The 22797-nt window shown below is 38.7% G+C and overlaps 1 protein-coding gene across 2 annotated transcripts; it reads right to left on the reverse strand.

The window, feature by feature from the left end:
- Positions 1 to 1924: 1924 nt before the first annotated feature.
- On the reverse strand, positions 1925 to 22410 carry atf7a (activating transcription factor 7a). 2 transcript variants are annotated; one of them, XM_063464900.2, is made up of 12 exons: positions 22369 to 22410; positions 15743 to 15814; positions 12248 to 12344; positions 11932 to 12044; positions 11351 to 11515; positions 11018 to 11166; positions 8207 to 8300; positions 7985 to 8104; positions 6791 to 6934; positions 6303 to 6491; positions 5742 to 5847; positions 1925 to 5040 (listed from the first exon to the last, which is right to left on the reverse strand). In XM_063464900.2, the coding sequence occupies exons 2-12, from the start codon at positions 15788 to 15790 to the stop codon at positions 4808 to 4810; spliced, it is 1458 nt and encodes a 485-aa protein (XP_063320970.1). In that variant the 5' UTR covers positions 15791 to 15814; positions 22369 to 22410; the 3' UTR covers positions 1925 to 4807. The 2 variants fall into 2 exon arrangements, with proteins under 2 accessions (XP_063320970.1, XP_063320969.1); XM_063464899.1 differs by lacking the exon at positions 22369 to 22410 and adding an exon at positions 21451 to 21470.
- Positions 22411 to 22797: the final 387 nt, after the last annotated feature.

A 22797-nucleotide genomic window follows, 5' to 3' on the forward strand; every position in this document is an offset into this window, starting at 1 on the left:
GTTTAAACATTTACTGTTTTTTTTAGTCCAGTCCTTGTACCTGAGCATTTCAGAAGAAAATGTTTTATTATTTTTGTTTGTTTGTTCCTTCTTGAGTTATCACATTCACTATATTTTGAGAAAAACTTGACCTTAAAAATCGAGGTCACTAAGATTTTTAGTAGATTAATCCATGGTATGAATTTTAAAATCTTACATCCCCTCGTTCTTGAGTTATCACATTCACAAACTTGGATGTCCATGCCGCCTGTCCACCTGCTAGCCTGGCAGGCGGACAATACTTCATCAGCCTTTTATATCTAGCTGACGAATAAAACATATTTTTGCACCAACCAAAATTACTCCACGAGCATAGCAACAGCAGGTCACAAAAGCAACCAGAACAGCATTAAAGAACCGGATTCTTCACATGTGCCAGTTAAGGTCAGAGTTCATGATTCAATAATAAGAAAGAGACTGAGCAAAAATGGCATCCATGAGAGAGTTCAAGGAGGAAACCACTACTGACTAAAGAGAGCATAAAGGCTTGTCTCACATTTACCAAAAAACACCTTGATGATTCCCAAGACCTTTGGGAAAATACTTTGTCTCGTATTAAACTAACACAGTGTTTCAGAAAAGGAACATCATACCAGCAGTAAAAGAGGGTGGTGGTAGTGTGATGGTCTGGGGCTGTTTTGTTTGGAGGACTTGCTGTGGTAAATGGAACTATGAATTCTGCCGTCTACCAAAACATCCTGAAGGAGAATGTCAGGCCACCTGTTCATTACCTCAAGCTGAAGCGCATGTGGGTTCTACAGCAGGACAGTGATCCACAACACACCAGCAAATCCACCTCTGAATGGCTTAAGCAAAACGAAATGGCCTAGTCAAAGTCCTGACCTGAATCCGATTGAGATGCTGTGGCATGACCTTAAAAAGTTGGTTCATGCTTGAAATTCCTCTAACATGGTTGAATTACAACAGTTGTGCAAAGATGAGCGAACCAACTCATTGCCAGTTATCGCAAATTCTTGATTGTACACTGGTTGCTGCTAAGGGTGACCCAACCAGTTATTAGGTTCAGGGGGAAATCACCTTTTCACACAGGGCCATGCAGGTTTGGATTTTATTTTCCTCTTAATAATAAACACCTTCATTTAGAAACTGCATTTTGTGTTTAATTGTGTTATCTTTGTCTAATATTTAAATCTGTTTGATGATCTGAAACATTTACGTGTGACAAACATACAAAGTAGGAAATTGGGAAGGGGGTAAACACTTTTGCACACTAGTGTATTTTGGTATGGACAAGTAAAGGACAAAAGTAGATAGGTAGACACGGTCGGCCTAAAAAATATCTGATACATATGAAAGTGTCTGAAATTCACGTACTTAAAAAACTGTTTGCTGAAGCCTCATCAAAAATAGTCTCAGTGGAAGGCTGGCTGTCAAGAAGACATGCTTAAGAAAGGGAAATGTGAGACACTGTCAGTCATGGATTGGCCTCCTCGGAGTCCAGACCTCAACATTATTGAAGCAGTGTGGGATCATCTAAAGGCAGCTATCAGCCAAAGAAGAGCTTTGAATGTCCTTCAAGAAGCCTGGAGAATTAATCCTGAAGATTATTTAAAGAAATAACAGGGAATCTTATGTCACAGAGTTCACACTGTGTTGAAGAATAAAAGTGGTCATACCAAATATTGACTTTCAAGCTCATTAGAATTGTACAAACTGTTGTTGTTGTTTTTTGCCTTAAAGATCCACATATGTCTGCATGCTTCAATAAATCCATGCATCAATTTCCCATTTTCCAAGCACAATATTTAAAAAGTGAGGCGTGGCTCAAAATCTTTGCACAATACTGTAGAAGTACTTGAAAGAGTATTATTCAATGCCTTTGTATACATCGTTTCCTTTTATATCTCTTTTTTAATCAAACTAAGTCTCCACTTTAATCATTCATATTAATAATTACATTACAATAGAAAACATGTTTTTGATATGATAACTGAACACAGATAAAACAGTATAAATGTTCATTATGATGTAGTTTCTTTAATTAAAACTGCAGCACTGTAAGTGTTCATGGTATTCCTCTTGGACATGCATGGAAAAGTAAATATATTCATATAGTACAGATATGTACAATACAAGGACAATTTTAGAAATCATCAGTCCAACAAAGGGAGTGTGAAAAACCATCAATACACTATGTGTAATTTTCACATTACTGTATTTCCCACTAAATTGCTATGTTTAGAACAAGTCTGGCCCATCGTTAACAGGCCAAAGACTGTAAAGATTATTGTTATTTGACCAATTAAAACAATAAGTTAGACAACAAAGCTCAAAAGACACGACCGATTGTTAAAAGGTATTTAAAAAAAAGAAGAAGAAAAAGAGGGGGTAAAATTTCTTTAAAAAAAAGAACAAAAACAAAAAGCACAAGTCCATTTTTCTGTTGAGAAAACAAACCAACAAAAACACAAATCGTTGTGTTAAAGAAATTAGTCTCTATATTCATCAGCACAATCAGAAGCGTTATGATGAAGAGTGTGTGGTGCTAAAGACAGCACGCAACAAAAGAATACAAGAAAACATAAAAGCTAAATGCAGTTTGAATTTTCATTTCAAATGAACAATCGTCTATTTGACTGCCAGCAAATTACACAAATTGCCGGGGTCGCCATTGGGACTGTAGGAGGAGAGGTTCAGTCAAAAGGGAAAAGGTATTAAAGTTGCTCAGCAAATTCCCATTTGTGTATACAGTACAGATAACAGAAAACCATCATTTAAAAAAAACAAAAACAAAAAAACATTCTGATATCTCTGAAAAAAAAAAAAAAAAAAAAGATAAGAAAGCAAAAAAATGTAAATTGAACAGAAATACAAAGCAATAGTTAACCTGCATTACTTTAGTGCATAAATGTCCTTATGTTAATAAGTCATATCCTGTTTTTGAAATATCATATCTCGCGAAAATATTAAGAAAGAGGGCAAAAGAGGGACAGGGAAAAAAAAAGCAAACCACTTTGAGCATTCATGTAAAAATATATCGATATCTGGATAAAACATCTGGGGGATATTGTAAAAGAACTGGAGCCTTTCAGAAACAGTCACAAGACAGCTCGTCTTCTGCCTTTAAAGCTTTGACCACTGGAGATGTCTTTGCTCCGTCTCTCCACCAGATGACAGACAAGTACTTCAATATTTTAACAATATTCTAAAAAGACACTTTTTATGTACTTAAAGGCCTCAAAAAGCTTTGTTTATTAATTAAATGTTATATTTATTGATGTTCATTTTTTCCCAATTTATATACACTGACTAATATATTTCTCTAGAGCCGTTTTTTTGCCCCCATACAAGCAAATCTGTATATATTTATGTGAGGGGGGTATCGGAGGCACAAATGTGATCTTAAGGCAAAATGATCAAACACTGTGTGAAAGACTGTGTGTAAGTGCAAGTTACAAGCAGTGATATACTGTCATAGTGCCACTGCAACCTCTGAATCACAAAATAACAGTCAGGGTATTCACGTCTGTCCCAGGACAAGTACCAAATAGTCTTTGGAAAGATCCATTATGGCTTAGTTTCGGTTTGGTAGAGAGCATACAGAACAAGGGGTTCATCGCATTTTCAAACGAGCAGCAAAGGATGTGCAACCATCCTGAGAAGTGTGAAAATAACAGTTACAGTAAGTCCAGCAGGGCCCACACACGGAGAAAACACAGTCACCAGAACAGTTACATGTAAAAATGGAAAAAGGCATCCATTTCCATACCAATAAACCACCTGCCTGTTTCAGGAAATATGAAAAGGTGGAAAAAGTTCAATTCCCTTCAGGTCAGAAAAAAAAAAAAAATAATAATCTGCTCCAACAAACTTATTTTTAAATCGCATATTTTGGTTACATGGGTCAATCTGGGAGGATGTGCCAATTAGTTAAAAGAAATATAGCTGCACATTCTGTATCAAAAACATAACACCCTATTAGAAAAGTCACATGCTAACAATCTAGCTAATAATGCATCAGATCAGGAGTAGGCAAACTGCTATGTTCTGATGTACATAAATATACAATCACACACACACAGTTAATACACTTTATCATAAAGGGGTGTACATGAGGTAAGGTTTTTGGGTCTAGGTTGAGATCGTGTTGAGGCTGAGAACCATTTACTAAAGGTCTGAGTGAATAATTGAGATGTGAGTCAGAGAATTCTAGACAACTACCGCATCTTTGGAGCTGAGGATGTATAGGGAGGCATTCTGTGATGGCATGTGTGGGTGTGCGTGCAAGGCTAAAGTGACGAGGAGAGCAAGGCACTGTTCCCCGCTGGAAAAAGTGTAGAGCCCTGTGTGCTGTTTAATATCGGATTTGATTCACACACACACACAAAAAAAAAGAGTTTACGAAACACCTGTGCGGCACGTGTCCACGTGGGAAGATCATTATGGCAGTATACTTGATGCAGTCCTACAGTCCAGTGAAGAGTCCTTATTACTGAGGGTGAGGACAGTTGAGTAGGGACGCACAGGAGGAAACAGGGGGGAGGGGGTATTGGAGTCCAGCCCCTGTAGTCTATGGCAAAGTTAACAGGAAGCTCTCTTAAAAGTCTCAGTCCTTTCCCAGAAGGCTGCTGATGAGCTCCAGGCCCCAGCAAGATGGCTCCCCAGGAGGGTTAGAAAGACCACAGAGGGGAGGGGAGGCAGAGGAGAAGATGTGAAATTCTGAATTTAAAAATGAGGGAACCTGGGAGGTGGGAGTCTTTTCTATCCTGGGTGATGAGCCAAGTGTGGGCCTTGGTGGCATCGCTCATCATCTGGCAGCAGATTGAGACTGTGCAGCCATGATAATGTGAGAGGGTCCGCTCTCAGCTCTCTGCTGCTGGCCCATTCCTGCCAGCACTGACATGGCCATAGCCTCAGCTGCTGCCCTTGAGCTCAGGCCGTTTTGCCCCATAGAAGGGCTAGGCGCCAAAGAGCTGTGCTGAATCACCGGGGCAGGGGAACCTGTAGGCTCTGACATGTCTTTCATGCTCTCGTCTGCAGCTATACAGAAAAATAAAAAGGCAACACAGGCAAAGATATTTATCTCGTTTATAATTAGCACATTCCACAGTTTTCATTGCTGAAACTCTTTGGACATTATGTTAATTTTTATTCGAGTGAAAATCAAGCTATATTCAGTAACTTTATCCCGTCCAAAATCTAGGAAATGCCCCCAAAAAATACTATAAATAAAACAAGAAGTACTGGAACAAAGATTTTGCTACTTAATTATAGTTCTTGTTTTATTATTTTAATGTTACCATCAGCCCTTAGCAATATCTAAATTGCAAATGTTGCTTTTTTATCCAACTCTATTAATAATTTTTAGACACATTATTATCCACTGTGGCTGTTGCCATAACAAACTGAACCCTAATTATTTCAACAAAATTACAATTGCTTTGTGGGCACTGAAGAAAACTACAGCTCACATGAAGATACTAAAGCCACAGCAGCATGGCTATATTGTAACCTAGGCCTGCTCATTTCTTGCAATCACAAGTAGAGAGCTACACACCAAAGCGGTGTGTGTCGATTAAAATGTGAGAGCAACTTTGAGGTTCAAATTTCATTTTAGCTCTTTATGCTTTGCGCAATACATCGACTATATTTCTACATATCTAAGACATGCAATTCAGACTCAAGTTTCCTCTAACTTTAAATAGCACCGTGTGAACAGGGCATAGCTGTGCAGGGCTCACCTAAGTAGGCAGTCTTCTTTTGTAAGGTGGTTACAGGACAGTCCTTGTGGGCCAGCAGCAGCTGCTTTAAATGAGCCACCTCATTACGCAACAGAGACACTTCATTCTGAGAGGATGGAAAAAAAAAAATCAGACTGATTAGTACTACAATACTACATTTCAGAAATTACATTACACTTCCCAAACCAATAAGGAAAAAAAAGTAATGCTTGGTTATGTAATTTAAAATACAGACTTCCCATATTTTTCTTCCCTAATGGATTTTCCGGTAGAAAAAAAAAAAGTTGAAATGGTTTTGCTTCCACCACTGCAGAGCAGCGTACATTTCCCACAAGGCGTAAGGTGTAAATATTACCTAAAATTTCCATTTGACAAAATAAAGATATGAAACAAGATGTAGTGGTTTCCATTGTTTCAAATCTATCAGCTATGTTCATTTGCAAAAAGAATTTACTCAATACTAATGCAAACTCATTTATCTTATCTGGAATCCACCTCTCAAACTTTTACAAGTAGTTAGAAGCCCCATCACCAGCATCCACCCACTGGAGGCCCACTCACCGACAGTGAGACGTTCAAAGTGCTGAGCTCCTCGGCTTTCTTCTCTAGGGAGCTGACCCACAGTTTGCGTTTCTGTCTGCAACGGGATGCTGCCGCCCGGTTCCTCTCGAGGAAACGCTGCCTTCGTTCGTCGGGGTCATCGTCTGTCGTCCGCCGTCGACGCCCACCTGTAGGCTGTGCTGGAGATACCTGGAGGGAGAAGCAGGGTAAAGGTCAGAAGAAAACACACAGAGAGACGAGATGAGTGGAAGAAAGACGAGAAAAGGGAAGTATGAGTCACAGTTTCATTTTAGCCAGCACACACCAGAGTCATCTCGGCACAACAAGAACATCCCCAATTTTCTGTTAACTAAAACAAGTGATGTGATATATAATAAAGAAAGTTTAGATGACTTAGATGTGATCATCTTTAATCCAAGTTTAAAGCATATTTTGTATGGATGAAAAAAACATGTTACAGTCAGGAATTTATACTTAACATAGAGTACCTGAGGTTGTGCAGGTGATGGTGCGTCTGGCTGCTGGACAAGCAGCTGACTCTGTTCTGCCTTCTGAGGTACCATGGGGCTGCTGCCCATGGCCATGATCCCCATACTCTGTCCTGACGGGCTTTGCAGCGCAGCCTTCAGACGCTACAGACCAACAGTCAAATAAGCAACATCAATAACAGCCACAGGAATTTAAAAAAAAAATCATGAAAAACTTCATTGTAACTTTGTAGAAATCCACAAGTCATAGTCAAAGCATGCCTGAATCAGTCCCAACAGCATGTATACAACTTCACTGTGCTGTGTCTACATTAACTGATTAACACTTTGCAATAACAACCTGGACAAGACCTTAGTTACCAATTTTTGGCATGTTTTAAAGTTGTTGATCACACTACTGGAGAAGCCTGATTCTCTCCGAGGAGAACGTTTACAGATGTGCTCTCTCTGAACTGTTTTCAGCAACAGATTCATGTGACCTCCTTCAGTCAGATCTGGAGGCTTTATATGCTCCCGCAGCAGTTTTCGGATTATGTTGCTGGATTTTGGTCATGTTTGATTTAAATTGTGAATAATTCAGCCGTGATGATTAAAAAAAGAAATGACTGCAGCCCTGAAGGTACACAACCAGTCAAATGGTGTGTGTGTGTATGTATATATGTATATATATGTATATATATATATATATATATATATATATATATATATATATATATAGCAACCTCGATAATGATCATATTGTATTACGAGCGCCATGAACAAAAAGATTCTGCACATCAGCCCGAAAAACCCCCAACCCCAAATAAAAACAAAAAACCCAAACAAAAATTTGTCTTTAATTACACCGATGATCATCTTCTTACGACTGAAGGAGTGAGGGGCTAAGGTAAACAGAGGAATGTGCTAAAGGGGATACTTTATATGTTTTAAATACCATAAACAATGACTGCACTCTCTCAGTTTCATCTGGGACATAGCTGCAAGGTGGAAACTGTGCATGAATCTCTGTTTGCACTCAATCATAAATTGAGTGCAAACTGTGTTGTCAGGTGAAAGGGTTACATAAACAAGCAACCACAGTAAAAGATCATATGACGAAGGACCTAAGCCTGTGCAGCGGAAGGCTGGAGGGTGAAGATGGAGACAAAAAGAACAGATAAATAGATAAAAATAGAGAGCTAATCTAGTGCTGACCATCTTGGCCTCTGAGTGGATGCTGTAGCCAGAGGGGGAGTTGGAGCCGCTGCTGCTGCCTCCCAGAGGAGGACCAGGGATCCCAGGAATGTTGGGTACCATGCACATGGGTCGAGCCAGCTGGAGATCAAATATGAGACACAAATGCATGGGTTAAAACTAAACCAACTTCTAAGTTATAAAGTAAAGTTACAACATACTTAGACTGTTAGTCTGCCTTACATTAATGACAGAAGGCATCTGAACAGGACCAGGCAGCACAGGCACTGCCTGACCAGAGGGAAGCATCATCATAGGGTAATGGCTCGTCGGTGAACTGGAGAGACAGACAGCAGAGGACAAATAAGAACAGGAGATTCACTCTTGTGTTTGTTAATGAATTTTAAATTATGCTTTTTAAGAAATAGAACATGCAGTCCATCGCTTAATGATGAGAAAATATTTCATAGATTCATGAACTAAACTGTATTATTAATTGAAAATAATACAAACTAGACTAAAACTAAACATTTTCAAACAATAGAAACAAAACTGAGACAAGAAAACCCAGAGTGGAAACAAACTGAAACTAAACTGAATGAAAAACAAAACATCAAAATGGGATTATATATTAGTTCTGATATTAATGACGTGAAATTGTTTGATCTTAGCTTAAATATACAATTCTGTCAAATATAAATATATATCTGAATACAAACACTCTCCAAATTATGATTTAACATATATGCATTCCCTCTAATACCAGTTTTTAATAGAGATGGACCGATCCGATATTACGTATCGGTCCGATACTGACGTAAATTACTGGATCGGATATCGGAGAGAAATAAAAAATGTAATCCGATCCATTAAATATCAAAAAAGCACCTCACAAAACTTGCGACATGGCGTAACTCGGCTCATAACCGTAGCATGTCGCAGCAGTATGCGTCACGTGATAGAGCGGCTGTGTGTATTTGTAGCCTCGCTAGCAATGCGGTATTTCATTTCCGAGGAAGCTATCCCAGAGAGAAGTAAAGCAAATGTGTAAGTTCATCTCTGAATGTTTGTAAAGCATTCCAGCATTATCGCCCACTTCGCGCCAGAAAGAGGAAACCAGCGGCTGAACAACATCAGCACGTTTAAGCTTGATAAGCTGTTGTTAGAATTTATTTACGTTCTACCCCAGGATCCTTTTCTATGTAGCTGACGGCTGGTAACTGTGCAGGGGCAGATCTAGCAAAGTTTAGTCAGGGGGGCCGATAGGGCATTAACAGAGAAAAGGGGGCACAAAGACATAATTTTCTTTCTTATTCTCATTTAAAATGTCTAGCTTTTAATAAATAATTATCCGAATCTTACACCCAAAGTTTTAATCTGATGTAAAATGTATAGAAGTCCATTACTGTATATAGTAACTATTAAGTCTAATATACCCTAGTAAGCTATAGTACTTTTTCCTTTGGGAAGGTACGATCTGTGCAGTCTGCAGTTCTGTTGAAGAAAGATGTTGAATCTATTTAATTATTCTTGGAAAAATAATTAATTTCTGTGCATTTTTTTCACACTGCATCAAATTAAAGTTGATTACGTCAATTAAGCATCATGAGGTGGAGGGTGGGTGGTTCCCTATTATTTTATTTTTTTTGCTAGGAGTTTTAGAACCCTATTAGTTAGGTTGCTTACTCGTTAAAATACCAGAATAGGGAGGATGGAGTAGGTTTAAGTTTATTAGATTGATCAGTATTGCTGAACTATGAAATATTTTGGGTGCAGTGTATTTTTTGCATACAGGTATAACAGAATAGCTTTAGTGTTTTTTGTTTTTTTTTAACTTGAGTATGAACTTATACAAAAAGCAGGAAGATATTTAAAAAACAGTTTTATTGATTAAAAAACACACTATATCGGATTCATATCGATATCGGCAGATATCCAAATTTATGATATCGGTATCGGACATAAAAAAGTGGTATCGTGCCATCTCTAGTTTTTAACCAGTTTAATGCTGTTTCACATTTTACATGTCCAAAAAAAGATAAAAAGTTAAGATTTATATTATGACTTCCTTCGAAACCTTGAGTGTGACAAGCAAGGGATTTTTACCCTCTCTGCAGCTATTTTCACAAATGTGTGAAGTTGTTGACTTTTGTCTGAAACACCGTGCAGCGTCCGTAACAGTGCTTAACTTGACTGATTCAACAGCAAATACAAACATTACTTTATCATATTTTATTATTTATAATGGTTATAAATCCTATGCATATAATATTGCTGCAGACATAAGGAAGAATCATGTTACAGGCTCATGGGCTGAGTTTTGTGCAGCATATTGCAGACTGTAGTTTCCTGTACAGTAATTGACATACTACACACCGTTGGGCTTTTATGCAACACAATGTCCATAAATGAGAAACATTTTGATAAGTTATACCCAATTATAAGATGCATGATTTTAGAATGCAAATAAACTGATATGCTATAAACTTTCTCTTATTAGCGTGTACTTGTTTTCAGTGAAATGTTACAGATTTGATGTGAACCATGATCATCTTTTCCATTATCCCAAGATAACATCTAAATTGCTGCTGTGTTACTTTACATATATCTGTATAAGAAAATAAAGAATTTTGTGTTAACAGGGGAAAACTGCAACAGCTGGTAATCCTAACACCTATTTTATAGTGTCTGTAACAGGAAAAACAAATTCAATAGTTCCCTTTAAAGCTGCGTATCTTTCTTATTAATCATGAATACTTCGCAAAACTTCACATCCTATTTCACAAGATCAAAACTGGCATAATTTTTTGTCAGTAGAGCACAGCTTTTGGTTGTTTTTGACTGTGGCTGACCCGTCGGGACCACAAAAAAAGAAGAAAAGAAAAAAGAAAGAACATGATGGCATCTTTGATATTAAAGGTTCACTTGCAAGAACATGAGATGTTGTCACATTGTTTGCAAAACATGTTTTTTAAGCTAGAATTTATTTTAAGTTGAAGATTAAGCTTAAAGAGGTTAGCAAAGGCCAACCAAAGGATTTGGAACTTAACTTACCCCAAAGTACGATTTGAGGGTGGAGCCTGTGTGATGACGGAAGTGGGTGATGGCATGGTGGGCTGAAGAGCATCAAAGCCCAAATGTAGTGGGAGGGAACCTGGACGCACAATAGTCGGGGTAGGGGCTGAATTCCTGGGTGGTGTGTCCTACAAGATTAAAACAAAAAATAAAATAAATTAGGCTTTTATGTCACACATCATTTGTACCCCCAAACAAATTTCTGCAACCACTGCAGCCACGATGTATCATGAATTACTTGCAACATCGTTTAGAGATACTCCCCTCTTTTCTACACACCTATGCAATCCCCCTTATCAAGTTTTCTTGTACCTTTCCTTTAACTAGAGGCTCCCTGTTGCTGTCCGACTTCCCAGACGTGGAGTCAGGGCTGCCTGGGGGTGAAGAGTCAACTTCTACAGGTGCCTCCTGTTTCACCTTCACCTCTGATGGTGTCTGCAGGCTCATGTCCAAAGCCACTGAGTTGGAAGCAGGGAGCTGAAAAATGAGTTACAGATAAAGAGAATAGGCTTACACTACGTATAGACCAAAGTATATTAAAAAAAGAAAAAAAAAAGGGAAGTGGGCATTCATCACAAACTAAACAGCCACAACCCTAGCTCTGAAACGCATATAAAGTGCAATAAAACACCAAACAGTTTAAAAAGAAACTGCTGCAAAAACTGAAATGTAAATGATACACGGACTGTGTGCAAGGCAGGAATTTCAAGTTTGTAATTTTTTTGACTGAATTAATACTTGAGATAAGAAAGAAGGAAGTAAAATGTAATTTTTTTGGTCATGTCAAGTCTCTGTAGAAAATTTCTTCGGTTACTGTACACTGTAATGCACACGGTCATGCACAAGCGCAGAGATAAAAGAAGATAAAATCATCAACCACAAGTGTTGCTTACAGAGTTCTTGGCCCTCTTCTCATCATCATCTTGTTCAAAGGAACTGGCCAGCTCATTGAACAGGCCAACCTCCTCGCAGTTCTTTAGGAAACGAGTGGGAGTAGGTGTCTGGTCTAGGAAAATGTAATGAGCAGATATAACTATTCAAAGTAACAACACCACAGTTAGTTCACACTTACACTGAATATAAAACTCCATGTGATATCTAGTGTTAGAGCACGCTGACGTTAGGGTAAATATTGTTCATCTGAATGCTGCTTGAGGACATTTAAAAACACAGTGAAGATGAACGTCTGTCTCACACGGACGAGAGTACCTGCAATAATGACCGAATCAGTCCTGGCTGGTCCGAATTTCAGCGTCATCTCATGTTTGTGTTTGTGTACTGCCAAGTGGTCCTCGTTGGTAAACCTCTGGAAAAGCGAACAAGACGAAAGAGAACATTATATGAATTAGCCAACAAGAAACGGCAACTGCGTTCTGAAGAGACATCCTGTTTTTTGTATTGCTAAAATCAGCGATAGATAATCTTTTGTGGCCAACACATGCAGTCTATGGAGCACCCAGTACGTGACAAAAAGGTGAAAATGTCAACAACTTGATAGAGAAGTATATATAAATAAAAATAAAGGAAGAGGGAAAAAAAACAATATATCGACAGAACTGACCACAAAAGCTGCAGAAATAGCTGCACACGTAACTTGGTGTTGTCCAATGAATTAATGTGTAAAACACATGTATGAACTGTGAGTCTGTAACGATAAAAGAAAGTCTGAATGCTGTTACTTCCTTTTGGGTGCTTGCAGCTTAAGCTACAAGCAGCCTGGCGTTAGCTCAAATCAACCGCACAGACGGCATTAACAGCCGTCCTCGGAGACATGGAACTTCTTTTGAGAAGTGGTGAGGTGATTCACTCGAGAGACGTAGGAGAAATAATCTTGGCTCTGGCACCAGCCTATTCACCATTCACTGAGGCCTATTTACCATTCACTGAGGCCTATTTTAGGGTCCCGTGTTGCAGTTGCGAGTTCAGTCGTGAGAGTGAAGTGGAAACACAGTCAAGTGTCGGGGGGCTTATTTTTAGCCCGACCAGGAGCATCACCAATACGTGTCTCATCTGTCTCATTCCTCTGAACAAGGCAGCTAGGTCTTGTGGAGAAAAACTATCTCCAACTAATCTCCATGTATGAGAAAATGGCAGCTAGGATTACTCCTCCCCACGCAATAAATACTGGGCATCATATAATAGGAGAGCTGCTGTTGTTGTTTTTGTTGTTGTTGTTAACTTGGTAAAAGGAAAATCCTGAGCAAAGCCAGGAATCAATCATCCTTGTTCTATTATGGGCATGATTCAGACTTTCCCAGTAGACAACTGTTGCATTTAAAAGGGCAGCATTAAAACAGTATTTGGACATAAAGGATACAATAATTAGCAGCAAATCGCAATTAAAGGCCAGAAAATGTATAAACATATAATGAAGGTGCTGGCAAATGTACAGGATAGAGTACTGAACCTCAATGCTTTTAATACCGACCACTACCACAGAGTAGTGGAAACCATCAAATCAAATGCCTTGTCAGTATTATAACGGAAATTTGATTGTTGCCAATTTTAGACTGTATTTGCATTTACATGCATTACTTGCTTGTTAAGATAACACCGAGCCTGTGTATATCAATATTTGTATATTACTCCTGTTTTAACTGCTGTGGCATGTGAGCTGGACCACTTGTGGTAAGAACCCTGCAGAGCACTAAACTGAGATTTTGTCTTTTGTTGTTTTGGTTTAAGAAAAAAAAAAAAAAACAACCTCAACCCTGGTTACCAAAAATCTGATGATGTGGCTCCATCACTAACTGAAGAAACAATTCATTTAGCTTGTTAACAAAGTGGATTCATTATCAGCTACAGAGCCACATTTTTCTCTCAGGAGTAGGCAGAGATGAAAACCGAGCTAAAAGAAAGTAATATTAGAGTTAAGTGATCACAAACATGACTCCCCCAAAAAAATCTGTAATCTTAACCAGCGAGAAGTTGTTACATGTGTACCATGACAACTTTATTCAATTTCACCTGGGTTTTTTTGGGGTTTTTTTTTTTTATTTCACTGATGCCTTTGACTCGTGTGTGTGTGTGTGTGTGTGTGTGTGTGTGTGTGTGTGTGTGTAAAGCAAGTGCATCTGATACCCCTGTGTTGGTGTGGTTCCTGCCTTATCTTAACGCTTTAAAACCAATGGTATCATATTTGATACACAGTTTCTACAAATTAAAGCTAATACATGCAAATGATTTTTTTTATCTCATCAGAAAGTTCAATAAACACTCAATTTCCAAAAAATTGTAATTTTCTGGCAATTATTTCATGGTTCAGGCTTTAGATCAGGATCAGCAGTGCAACTGAACGATCATGTAGTTGTGATATCGTAGCTTTGCAATGTGGGGAAAAAAGACATGTTTTTCTCTTTGTTTATATAAAATTCTGTTCTGGAAAGAATTGTAAGAATTTCAAGTGTTTTCTTTATTTTTTCGTACAATAGAATAAATATATGATCATTAGCCAAATTCTTGGATAATGCTACTCTAACATAATTATCATGATATAGAAACACCAACACAGTGATATCAGATAGTGTGTGTAAAGTGACTCTGTGTTTCTTAAAAGGTGCTAAACAAATGTGATTTCTTTTCTCATTATTTTTGTTTTGCATTTCTTCTGCCCTTTGACATAGATTCAACCAAAATAAAAGAAAGAAAACTGTTTGTTTATAACCTTGTACGGGTTCTCTAAAGTGAGGTGGCACTGCGATACTGACAACATACCCAAACATCTAGCACCACTCTACCATCCCACACCTGTTTATACAACAGTCTGGCTCTAAAACAATGCTTTGAGAGTGACACAGCTGCAGACCAGCACTGTCATCCACATTACTTTGCCTCTTTAGGTCTCTGTTGCTTACGCAGTAAAATAAATTAATAATCAAACCAATGAAATATGCAGAGTATTTACATCACAAAAACATGTAAAGAAAGACAAAGGAAGGGTCCCTAGATGTCTGCGATGTTCTGGAAAGAAAATTACCAAACAACTCATCATCACTTATTTATCGACTATGCATGTTCAACTGCTTTACATGACTGCTGTTCAAACCACAATCCCATTCTTCTGATCAGAGCATGGAAGAAGTCCCAAGAATCCCAAGTGTTGCGTAAACCCATAAACACTTTCTTCCTTCAGATTCCCAGGAGGCATTTCACTACTAGCTCTAAGGATATCACACCCAACACAGCATCAGACATGATGATTTCCTGTGTTGAATAATCATAAGTCTAAGAACAGACTCCTTTTTAATTTCTTCCTTCTTCTATTCTATGATATCAAACCAAGCCTCGTCGAAACACCACGTAACAGGCATGTGAGTGCACTACTGGCACTCAGCTGAGTCACTGCCTCGGCTCAAACCTGTGTCTGCAGGCGCTTAGAAGTCAGCAGTGACAGGTTGAAACAATAACGGTGCTCTGATTACTCACTGGAGCTTCCAGTGAGTCATTGCAAAAGGAGACAGCATTGTCTCACAAAACGGCATGCTAGCATGAATGTCATCGGTGTGATGTTAATTATAAGTGTTGCATAAATATGTCCGTTTACGCTTGCAGTGAGAACGTATCTTTTCAGGGTTGTTGTATATAGCGCTACATTAAAACCAGTGCGTTCTCAAAAAGAATGTCTATTTTTTGGTTTCATATAGTTTTCTTTGAGAAGTACAATACTGTGAAATACAATACAATACATGAAAAGAGTGGACTTACCTGTCCGCATCCAGGAGCATTGCACACGAAAGGTCGGTCGTCCCCCATTTTTGCAAAGAGCTTGCAATGTAACTGTGGTAGAGGAGAAGAAGAGAACATTGTTGCAGCTTTTTTTTTTTTTTTTTTTGGTGTGTGTACTGGCAAAATCCTGAAAACAACAAAACAGAGATGCTGTGGCTTGTAGTCTTTAGTCTGAGCAGGAAGCCGAATGGTATTTAAAAATAACCCTGGCAAGGAGGAAAACACGCACAGTGGCAGCGAGAAGAAGTTTCCCTGGTGATACTTCCTTCACACACACGGGGGCTTCGAGCTGGCCAATGAGGAGCCTGCTTACACGAGAGGACGGCAGCTACCGTTTACACAAAGACATCTTCGTCTCCTTCTCTTTCCCTGTCTCGTTTTTCCTCACTTCCAATGCCTCCTTCTCTCATTACCACTCTCTCCTCACCTCTCTGCCACCTTGCCTCCCCTCCCCTTCCTGTACCCCTCATTCAATGTTTCCCGCTCTCTGAGTCAGCTGTTTCTCTGTGCACGCACATGCAATCTAAGGTGAAGTACCTCCTCATTCACTTTATGAAGGTTTTCATGTGTCTCCACACGACACTGGACACATTCCCATTGACCTCGCTTCATTTTGTTCTCCAGGTCATCTTACTACTTCTACATGAACATCTGATACTTATATTTTAAATATTATGAAATTTTGCAATCTTAAGGTGGATGGTTCAGCTCCTGAGAAGCAGGATGAAGAGTTTTAAGGTAATTTGACATAGCTAAAACTAACAAGTTTTTTGAAACATGAACATTTAACCACAGTTTAATGCTATATTAGTAAGTAGTTTAAATTATGTATAGTTTTTTAACAATATGTATATATTGTTAGAGTGTAGCTACCTTTTGCTAGCTGGTTGTTAACATGACTTACAAAAAAACACATTAAACATAAAAAAGTTCATCAAAAGATAACCATTATTTCAAAAATATTTCAGGGCATAATCACGCCGTTTTGTATTTCTTTACTTCTAATAAATGTGCCCCAGGATTTTAGTTTTAGTGTACTATTAACACACTATTGACAGTATTTTGTAAAGTAAGTAAAAATAGAGGCATATGTGGGCAGCACTGTTGGCCCTTCTAATCTACTGAAAATACCTAAAAAGCTTTCCAATAAAACTTATACACAACACCCCTCTCACCTTCTTATTAAATGCTGTTGTTGAGAGTTAAATATGTGCATGTTTTATTTGTTTTCTTCTTCTGAAGTGGCAAAAAAAAAAAAAAAAAGGCTGTGCAAGCATACTGCTTCAATCTCTAATGTCACCAACCCACCCCCACCCTGCGCTGCTCTGCACAGCTGAACAACACTGCACGTGGAGACAAACTGGGAAGTTTAGAAAAATAACTCATTAAATTTAAATCGGGAAATTGGAGGGGAGGGGGGAGGGGGTAGAGGCAACGGACATGAATGTTTTAGCATTCTCAGCTGGCCCAGAGTGACGTCTGGCAGCTATTACACAACACTGTCCCACTGAAAATACACCAACTGCATCGAGAACTTTGTTATGTACACACGCAGACACAACCAACATGTAGACAAAGGAAAAATAAAGCCACTCACTGGTATTTATGTAATATACTGTATATATTATACTCTGTGTCCTCCAGCACCTGAGCAAAAATGTTGTCAGACTTTTGTGATTTAACACAAGCCCTAGGATGTCTTTTGTGATTTACCTCTTAAACTTTTACTTTAAAAAACATGCTAATTTGAAGCCGGGGTAGACTCTCTGTTTTTACCATGAACTGACAGTCCATAATTATCTTTCAGTTTATTGCAATTCAAAAAGCAAGAGCAAAACTCCTGCACCTTTGCTGTTTTCCAGCTTTAGAAAACATATATTTAGAAAATATAGCCAATGGGCCAATCACAGGTCTTTCAAGACCAGACCGGTTGAGCAGTACCTTAAAACCACTGGCAGGCTAAGTGAATAACATTATACATCAGTTCATTACAACAAAACATTCTGCTGGAAAATCCTTGCCCCTGGTATTTATGTATTATGCATTTATACATGTGTTATTGTGACACATACCAACCAAATAAGCATTGAGGCAGTCTAAAGTTGTCATGATACTAGAATTTCAAACTCGACAATTGTACACAGAAAAATATTCGATACCCTTTTCAATACCACAGGCAAGATTTTCTGCATCCTGCAACTAAATAAGTAATGTCAAAGTAGTGATATCGTGAAAAAGTTAATTTTTTTTTAACTAATTCTCCCAAATTTAAGTTAGACTTAACATAATAAGTATTTTAGATCAAATTTAAAGGTTTTATTAGTTTTACGGATTATTTAGATAATTTCATAACAGATTGTTAAGGTTAAAGAAATTTATCTTCACGAACAAAAACTGTGAAAGACTTAACCGGTCTTTGATTGGATTTTAAAACTGACCTCACAGCTGGCTACAACAAAACAAGAAACAGATTTTAATAAACATTTGTTAAAAAAAAAGAAAAAAAGCTCAAGTTTCTCATCTGGTCCACATCTGCTTGCAGCAGATGTTGAATACAGTTCACACTGCTCCTCAGTCTGCAGCTCTTCACATACTCAGCTCTGCTCTTCAAGACTGAAACCCGTCCAATTTTGCTGCACTGCTCCAGATTTCACTCTCTATTTGCTCCAATTAGTTCTCCACACTCTGGACTCTCTGCTCAGTTCAACTATGCTTCCCCAACTGCTCTGAAAAGCCAGCAAAATGCCCAGTTCTCCATATGTCTGTAATCCAGTCTGTCACAGCTCAATATTCCATCCGCGGCCCATTCAGCCTGCAATAATTATTCATCTTTTGTCTAACTACAGTCGACTATCATCTGTTAATGATAACATATTACTAATGTGGCTATGGGGCAATTACTAATAGTTAAACAGCTATCATTACCATGTGTGCTGGTTAGATAACTGTATAATATTTCAATGTTGTTGAAACTAGAGCTTTACTGACCTCTGAAATTCCTTCTAAAGTGTTCTTCGGTATTATGGACAATAACTACTTCAGCTGTTAGTGAGGGGAGGAGCTGTGGGCCTGACTATGATGGTGCTGCATGCAGTTGTGTGTCAGCTGGAAGATGCAAAGACACCACTGCTTGCATTGATACTCTTGCAAACGAGTATCTTAATTTAATATTAATTTTGAGCACAGGTTTTTTTTTTGTGACAACCCCCCTTATGGTAACGTCACTCGTCCTCACCCGATTCCTCACTCAGCAGGACAATGCAGCCACTACAATGCAAAAACTGATGAGTACAACTTCCAACATCCTAAGGTGACTGAGCAGCTGCGGGATGCACCGGAGCAAACACCACACCACACAGCTACCCATACGGCCCAAGGGATCACATCGCCAAAGTCATCCAATGAGAAGGCACAAGACATTCCCAGACATCCCAGGTCAATAGCCCAACAGGGCAGAGACGTTATGAAAGAACACGTTCACCTGGGATATAAGGATTTGAATCTTGTTTACAGCCAAGCATAGACAAATTTTCAACAGGTAGGGTCAAAAACCAAAGAGGAGAAATCTGTTGAGAGGAGTATAGTAACATTGCAGTCTCATTACTTTTGAGCCGTTAAAAGTTTGTTTGTGAATTAAAACGTTGCTTAGTACATAGAGGTTTTCGACAAACTGGAAAGAAAAGGCAAATTAAAAATGTTTAGCATTTCACTATTTCTGAGTTACTGACCACATTAACCTCGGCTGTACCTCTAACATGTGTTGTGCATGTCATTTAACATTATTGAGTGGGACAGATTATTCATTTTTTTGGCGAGGCATAAATGTCTGAAAGTTTTCCCAATGTTGAAGTCAGTATATTTTCCTCCTTCCATCTCTCCCTCTGCAGTCCCTGAGCCAGCGCGCGATTACCGAAGCCTTGCCCTGGAATAAGACACTCTCCCGTGAAGCTTAGCTTGTAACAGACCTAACGGTTGTGTCTCTCTGCTTCATGAGAAAAGGGGTCTGCATCATATTTGCAGGCAAACGCTGCCCCTCTCTGCACACGTCAAAGAACCCATGAAACAGAGAAGTCTGATTTCTTGCAGGCAACAGGTCAGTGCAAGGCCCCTCACAAAGTGCTTCCAATCTACTGAGCCTATTTGGGTGGACGTGTCTGCAAACGAGATACTCCATCTAGCTCGTTATACCGAGGGTGTGGACTGTTTGAGGAAATGGACACATCTGGCATCAGGAGTAGGAACAGATTTCAAAGTTTACATCTTACTAAAGACATGCTAGACATTAACTTGGCTGGCTGGCACCAACATGAAATGTGGGATTTGATTTTGTGGAAAATCCACCATAAATTCCAGATGACAGGGGTGGAAAACACCATTTGTTTTCATAGCTGCCCCAACCAATTGCTTAAACTGATTAAAACAGATGTGTTAAGGTCTTTTCTTCAGCATCTTTTACTTGGCTTCACATTAAGAAGCCATCCGTAATTACCGCCTAGATTTATTTATTTTTTTACAGGTAGAAATGATACAGTTAAATTAATGTCGCGACTGTCAGAAGTGTCTCACTAACGTTTTCCTATACCCTCAAATATCTACTTCATGCAGACCCCCAATTTCATGCGAGATAATCAGTCAACTCGTTACATCAGTCCTGATGCACATCACTGATATTAATTACAGGTTTTGATATCAAGTATTTTCACCTCCTTTCATCCAAGGTGACATGGAAGCACTCAAAGCGTTCTCATTTCTGTCTCTCTCATTGAGTCGATGCCAAAGTCCCAACATTAACTTGGATTTCTCCGACTCAGCAGGTGTAAGGGAACAAGTCCCAGCTATAATCAGCCACAGCCATCCAGTGTTTGATGCCGCCTGCTAGGAAACTGACTAAACAAACTGTATTAATAGCTTGCACTGCAGCCATGACTGTGGAATCTGGGGCTTAAATTGCCAGAGGGTAGGGAGACCCCACAAAGAGAAAAATAACTAAAGGGGGCTGGAGGGGAGAGGGATAAAAAAAAGAAACCGTGAAAGAAAAAAAATGCAAATCAAATATGTGCTTGGATAATTATGGGATCAGAGGTGAGGTGCGTGAGAATTTGAGACAGGACATCCAGGTTTATGGCTGGGTGTGTGCAAGAACCAAAGTGTTTTGTTTATGTAAGCAAAGTGAGCACAAGATTTAGTAAATGGAACAAATGAAATCCTATTCCTACTTCTGCATAACCAACAAGGCCTGAAAGCTAAATCAGTGTCGATGCAGGACAATACAGGATGGACTCAAGGGAGCTTCCTAAAATTAAATCAGAGACATTTTGTAGATTTGATTGTGGTCTGCAACTTTAATAAGTAAATATAGATTTATAACTATAAATTCAAAAAGAAGAAGACCACATTGAAATGCAGCCAGTAGCTTTTATCCATGCTCTACAACACTTTCAAGCCAATCATTACTTAACTAATCTAATCAACAGAAATGCCTAAAAGCATGCAATATACACTTTTTTAAAAAAGTTTAATTTTCAACCTGCAAAGAACATTTGTGTTGGGTCCAACTTCCAAACATCTTGCATTACTCTTCAGTAATTGCATGTATTTGGTTGGACAAGACATAGAACAGAGAAAACTGCACTAACACTTCTCTTAGTGAAGGAATGATGCACAACTCTGCCAAAAACATGACCTACATTTCTCAGGAAGGTGTTGACATGGATGGAGACATGGATCGTGGGGCGTTGAGCAGTTCAAATTGCAATACTGTGAGATATCATTAGTACTTTTTTTTTTTTTAGGTTTTCTTGCAAACCCAAATTCTCGCAATATATCCTACCGCCAAAAAATCTACACGAGAGCGCTTTTTTCCACATATTCGGCCATATAAACGAAGATAATTTCAAGTTGAATTCCCAAAGTTCCACAAACTTTAGTTCCTTTGTGAAGACACCGCTGACTGTGTCGAAAAGGTTTGTCTTTTTTAGCCTCCATTACCTCTGGCTACGTACGGGTACATAAGCCCAGCCTTTTCCCGTAACAATGCCGCCTATTTTGTTCAGCAATTGGCCACGAGAGCGTCAGTTGGCGACTTCTAAGGCACTCATAGGTTTGAGCCCTCTCAATAACATCAGACAGCTGAATCTGATTGGCTAAAATCTCGAAATCAACTTTTTTTTCCTATCAACGCAAAACTAATGGCTAGCTAATGTAGCTAGCGTTAACAACAGGCCGAGCGCACACTTAAAAAGTGAGTGATAGCAGCACTTGCTACCACTTTCTGCCATGACAATAGACATATATTAAAATCAATTTAATAACATCCGACGTGAATTGCTATATTTCAAAGTGCACTTCGGGTATTTAGAGTAACAAAAGTCGAAAAGGCTAGCACTTAGTTGGTTGGCGGAGTGACACTTGAGTGCAAAGCGAGACACAGTGGGTCCGAATGAAACGTTGTAGCTCCCACAACAGTTTTGACAACTACATAGACCTGTCGTTTTAACGTCAGCAAACACTGAAAAGTGTCGTGTCGAGCGCGACATTGTAATCATTTACTATACTCGAATAATCTATAGTGAATTTAAAGGTTAATAAAGTGTTTACAAACTCACCCTCGCGCCCCTCTCTCTGACTCCCCTCTCCTCTCTCTTGGAATTTGACACTCCCCTCGACGCGGACTTATCGCGAGATTTCGTACAAGCTATCTCTGCTTGGCCACATGTAAAGAAATGCACCAGAAAGCTCCTACATTTATTTCATTTTTTTATTTAATCATAATGAAAGTTCTGTGTATATAAATTCAACCGAAAATTTCTACAGTTTAATGATGAAACGAAACTTAATTTTTGAACATTTTTCTGACTCATCAGAAATTGTAACCCTTACTCTTACATTTTTTTCTTGCTGCTATTTCTGTGTCTGTATTCCCCCCCAGCCTTTGTATGATCTTTAAGCATAGGATGAATAGATGGGAAAACAGTTTTTATGTTTACTGTGTCATTTATTAAAGCTTAAACAGAGAAACACTGACTTCAAGTCCA

This window comes from Pelmatolapia mariae, linkage group LG20, assembly GCF_036321145.2.
Source record: "Pelmatolapia mariae isolate MD_Pm_ZW linkage group LG20, Pm_UMD_F_2, whole genome shotgun sequence".
Lineage (NCBI taxonomy): Eukaryota > Metazoa > Chordata > Actinopteri > Cichliformes > Cichlidae > Pelmatolapia > Pelmatolapia mariae.